Source organism: Myotis davidii, unplaced genomic scaffold (assembly GCF_000327345.1).
Source record: "Myotis davidii unplaced genomic scaffold, ASM32734v1 scaffold255, whole genome shotgun sequence".
Taxonomy (NCBI): domain Eukaryota; kingdom Metazoa; phylum Chordata; class Mammalia; order Chiroptera; family Vespertilionidae; genus Myotis; species Myotis davidii.
The window spans coordinates 48785-54204 of record NW_006286238.1 but is presented as its reverse complement, the minus strand read 5'-3'; the positions used below and the strand labels follow the sequence as shown (position 1 = coordinate 54204).

At 45.2% G+C, this 5420-nt stretch overlaps 1 protein-coding gene across 1 annotated transcript in view; it reads left to right on the top strand.

The window, feature by feature from the left end:
- LOC107182097 (zinc finger protein 154-like) overlaps window positions 1-1007 on the top strand; it is a 4350-nt gene extending 3343 nt beyond the window's left edge. Inside the window, exon 4 of the mRNA XM_015559903.1 lies at window positions 5-1007. Within this exon, the coding sequence (XP_015415389.1) occupies window positions 5-909 (905 nt within the window). The 3' untranslated portion in view covers window positions 910-1007. The remainder of the gene's footprint in view (window positions 1-4) is intronic.
- The last annotated feature ends 4413 nt before the right edge of the window (window positions 1008-5420 follow it).

Below are 5420 nucleotides of genomic sequence, written 5' to 3'. Positions count from 1 at the left end.
TCAGAATACACTAAAGATTTTAACTGCAAACGCAAGCTTGTTCAAGACCAGAGAGTCCTCTCTAACGAAAGAGGCTACAAGTGCAGTGAATGTGGAAAATCTTACAGCAAAAGCTATAGTCTGAATGACCATTGGAGAGTTCACACTGGGGAAAAGCCTTATGAGTGCGGGGAATGTGGGAAGTCCTTTAGGCAAAGCTCTAGCCTCATTCAACACCGGAGAGTTCACACTGGAGCGCGGCCTCACAGGTGTGAGTTATGTGGAAAATTATTTAGCAATAAGTCCAACCTCATTAAACATCGAAGAATCCACACTGGAGAAAGGCCTTATGAGTGCAGTGAATGTGGGAAGTCCTTTAGCGAAAGCTCTGCACTCCTTCAACACCGGAGTGTTCACACAGGGGAGAGGCCTTATGAGTGCAGTGAATGTGGAAAGTTCTTTACCTACCACTCCAGTCTCATAAAACACCAGAGAGTTCACTCTGGGTCCAGGCCCTATGCCTGCAGTGAATGTGGAAAATCCTTTACTCAAAAGTCCAGCCTCATTGAACACCGCAGAGTCCATAGTGGGGAAAGGCCATATAAGTGCAGCGAATGCGAGAAATCTTTCAGCCAAAGCTCTGCGCTTCTTCAGCATCGGAGAGTTCACACTGGAGAAAGGCCTTATGAGTGCAGTGAATGTGGGAAATTCTTTACTTACAGTTCCAGTCTCTTAAAACACCAGAGAGTTCACTCTGGTTCAAGGCCTTATGAGTGTAGTGAATGTGGAAAGTCCTTTACTCAAAATTCTAGTCTCATCAAACACAGGAGAATTCACACGGGAGAAAGGCCTTATGAGTGTAGCCAATGTGGAAAATCTTTTAGCCATAGCTCAAGCCTCATTAAACACCGAAGAGTTCACACTGGATAACAGACTTGTGAGTATTAGAATGTGGGAAACTGTTACTTTTTTTAAAATATATTTTTGATTACAGAGAGGAAGGGAGAGGGAGAGGGAGAGAGAGAGAGAGAGAGAGAGAGATTCCATCTTGAATCTGTATACTTTCTTTTCTGCTGAACTGTTTCTTCAAGAACAATTAAAATGTTGCTTCCTCTACTCTCAAATAATTAGCTGCTTCCTTCTTGGTACTTGTGCTATACTCTTTAAAAAAAAAAATAAAAAAATTAAAAAAAAAAAAAAAAGAGAGAGAGAGAGAAACCTCAGTGATAACAGAGAATCATTGATTGGCTGCCTCGTGCATGCTCCCTACTGGGGATTGAGGCTGCAACCCGGGCATGTACCCTTGAACAGAATCGAATCCGAGAGCCTTAAGTCTGCAGGCTGATGGTCTATCCACTGAGCCAAACCGAGTAGGGCAGAATGTGGGAATTATTTACCCTTAACTCCTGGTCCTAAAACACCACGTCACATTGGATGAAGGCCTTATGATTGTGGTAAATGTATGAAATCATTGCCAAAGTCTAGCCTCATTACCTCCAGAGAATTCACAGTAGGGGCAGACCTTATAAGTGCAGTGAATGTGAGAAGGCCTTTCAGGTGCAGAACATACCTGATTGGATACCACAGATTTAAAATGGGAGAACTGCCTTAATTGGGCAGGTATATACTATTTGTTCAGTGCACCACACTGGAGTAGACCCAACATGAAGCTGCCATTTACCTGTGTTGAGCCTCATACATCTGAACATCTATATAAATTCCATGTATTCAGCAACTGCATTGCACTTTTTTTTAAAAATGTATTTTTATTGATTTCAGAAAGGAGGGGAAAGGGAGAGATACAAACATCAGTGATGAGAGAGTATTATAGATCTGCTGCCTCCTGCACACCCCTAAGGGGAATCAAGCCGTCAACCTGGGCATGTGCCCTTGACCGGAATCGAACCCAGGACCTCTCAGTCTATAGGCTGATGCTCTATCCACAAAGCCAAACCAGCTAGGGCGCATTGCACTTTTTTTAAAATATATATTTTATTGATATTTCACAGAGAGGAAGGGAGAGGGATAGAGAGTTAGAAACATCAGATGAGAGAGAAACATCGACCAGCTGCCTCCTGCGCACCCCCTACTGGGGATGTGCCAGCAACCAAGGTACATGCCTTTGACTGGAATTGAACCTGGGACCCTTCAGTCTGCAGGCCGACGCTCTATCCACTGACCCATACCAGTTAGGGGTACATTGCACTTTTTAACTTTCCCAGGGTCATAGCCAGACTTATGTCACTGGCAATTCTGGAGCAGAACCTATTTCAACTCTACCTCCTGGTGGAAGTCTACAGTGTGCAACATTGATCTATTCTAGAACATTCAGGGATGTAAGCCCCGAGTTGGGGGGCAATTCATGAGTTTGGTGAGCACTTTCTCTTCCCCTTATTTTTTCCTCTCTATTGAGTTAGAAAAAGTCATGGGCCTTTCCCAGTTTTGACCTAGAGGACTCAGTTGGGCATTTTAAAAGATGGACTACATTTTTCAGGGATTGTTGATCTCACATGACTCCTGTGAAGGCATTTTCCAGCCTCCAACTCACCAACCCGGGAACTGCGCCTATCATTGCTCTTGTTTGTATGAAAATAAAGGTCTTATTTGTTCAAGCCACTGTTCATCTTGGGGTTCTAGTCGCTGTTTCGGGTGCTTTGAAATTAACTGGGTTTGCTAGCATGAAGGTGTGAACAGCATTGATTGGGATCCCAAACCTTGTGTGCCTCCAGGTATAGTGTGATGGCAGAACATACGTCTTCAGTTTTGGCCCAGTTTGCGTTGCTGCTCATAGCCTTTAGGAAAGACAGCGGAGCTTTGTGGACCTAGATTGTAGCTTGGAAGCCATGACTTGGGGGTTCTGAGTTCAACCTGAGAAGGGGTCCTTGTGACATCCTTCCTGCTTCTGAGAGCAACATGAACTTGTTCTTGTTCACGGGGCCTCTTGTCTCATGCTCAGCACTGGTGAGGGACCGTCTATCCCTGCAGGTCCTGCAGTGCAGCTGTGGGCCCTGAAGTCCTGACTTCTGTAGGTACCATCACTGGTTTTAAGATGACAGGGGCCAGTAGAAGGATCATTGTTGCAGAAACACTGGATTCAGAGAGTGGAGGAGACTGCCACAAGTGATTAGCATGCTCTTTTTATTTATTGGTTTATTTCATTTTATTTTCCAGGAGGCACATCTTCAGAAAGGTCCGCAGTGTTTAGTCCCAATGGCTGTGAAGGATGAGACATGTGGCCTTTGTGGTCCAGTCAGTGTTCCTGTGATGCAAGTGGGAACAGCCTTCACTGTTCACTTTTTTAATTATTATTGATTTGAGAAAGAGGTAGAGAGAGCCATTGATGTGAGAGTGATACATTGATTGGTTGCCTCCCACATGTATCCAAACTGCAGACTGAACCCCGCAACCTGGGTATGTGCCCTGACTGGAGTCTAACCCAAAGTTTTCTGGTGTGTGGGACAGTTCTCCAACCCACTGAACCACACCGGTCAGGGCATTGCTCACTTTTTGGCTGCCACAGAGGCATGTGTCCCTCTCATTAGGTGAGGGAATATAGAGTCAGTACAGTTGCCAACCCTGATTTGAACCTATTGTTATTTATTTTAAAAGTAGAGGCGTGCTGCACAACATTGGTGTACTGTTGGGGGGGGAGGCGTCCCTCAGCCTGGTGTGCAACCTCTTACAGTCCAGGATTCCTCGGGGAATGTCCAACTGCCACCGCCACTGCGCTCGCCAGCCATGAGCCCAGCTTCTGGCTGAGTGGTGCTCCCCTGTGAGAGCACACTGACCATCAGGGGGCAGCTTCTGCCTTGAGTGCCTGCCCTCTGGTGGTCAATGCACATCATAGTGACCGGTCGTTCTGCCGTTGAGTGATATGCATATTAGCCGTTATTATATAGGATACATTTTTACTGATATCAGAGAGGAAGGGAGAGGGAGAGTTAGAAATATCAATGATGAGATAGAATCATTGATTGGCTGCCTCCTGTATGCCCTCTACTGGGGATCAAGCCCGCAACCCGAACCCGATTTTGTGACCTTGACCAAATCAAACCTGGGACCCTTCTGTTTGCACAGACTGAAGCTCTATCCACTGAATCAAACCAGGTAGGGCTTGAACCTATATTTAAAGTTTTAATAAGGTATAAATGACATGCAATAATCTGAACATATTTAAGTTTTGACATTCATGTAAACCCATGAAACCATCTATATATATAAAAGCCTCAGCGACCAGATGACCGGCTGGTCGCTATGACGCCCAATGACCACCAGGCAGCTGACGCTCAGACAGGAGCTGCCCCCTGGTGGTCAGTGTGCTCCCACAGCAGTAGCGCCATGCCACTCAGCTGACCATTGGGCGCCAGAAGCTGGGCTCATGGCTGGCAAGTGCAGCTGCAGCGCTACCAGCAGCCTGCAGGGATCGGCCCGAAACCACCAGTACAACAACTCCTGAGGGGCCCCAGATTGTGAGAGTGTGCAGGCCAGGCTGAAGGACCCCACCAGTGCACAAATCTGTGCCCTGGGCCTCTAGTCAAATGTAATAATAATCCTTTCCATCACCCTCATATTTACCCTGTATCTTTTTTTTTTAAATATATTTTATTGACTTTTTACAGAGAGGAAGGGAGAGAGATAGAGTTAGAAACATCGATGAGAGAGAAACATCGATCAGCTGCCTCCTGCACATCTCCCACTAGGGATGTGCCTGCAACCAAGGTACATGCCCTTGACCGGAATCGAACCTGGGACCTTTCAGTCCACAGGCCGACGCTCTATCCACTGAGCCAAACCGGTTTCAGCCCCTGTATCTTTTAATCACTGTGGCCTCCAAGCAGCCATAGAGTTGCTTTTCATTATAATAGATTGGTTTGCATTTTCTAGCCTTTCATATGATTGAAATCATAAAGTGTTTAGTCTTTTCCTTGGGTGCCCTCATATGACGCATTTATTCTGAGATTCATCAGGGTTGCTTATCTGAGTAGTTGATTGTTTCTGTGTTGTTCAGAAGCATGCTACAGTGATGTACCACTATTCATCTACTTGTAGATGTTTCAATTGTTTACAATTTGGGCCATTGAAAAAATTGGACTTAATTCACATTGATATGTTCCCTTTCTTGTGTTAATACCTTGAAGTACATTACCTGAGTCAGAGTGTAAGTGAATGTACAACTTTGAGAAACACCAAGCTGCCATCTATAATGACTGTTCCTTCATTGCTCACTTACTTAAAAATATATATATATTTCTTGCCCTAACCAGTTTGGCTCAGTGGATAGAGCATCAGCCTGCAAACTGAAGGGTTCCAGGTTTGATTCCAGTCATGCCCTTGCAGACTCGATCCCCAGAGGGAGATGTCCAGGAGGCAGCTGATCAATGATTCTCTCTCTCCCTCTCCCTTCCTCTCTGAAATTAATGAAAATATACTTTAAAAAAAGA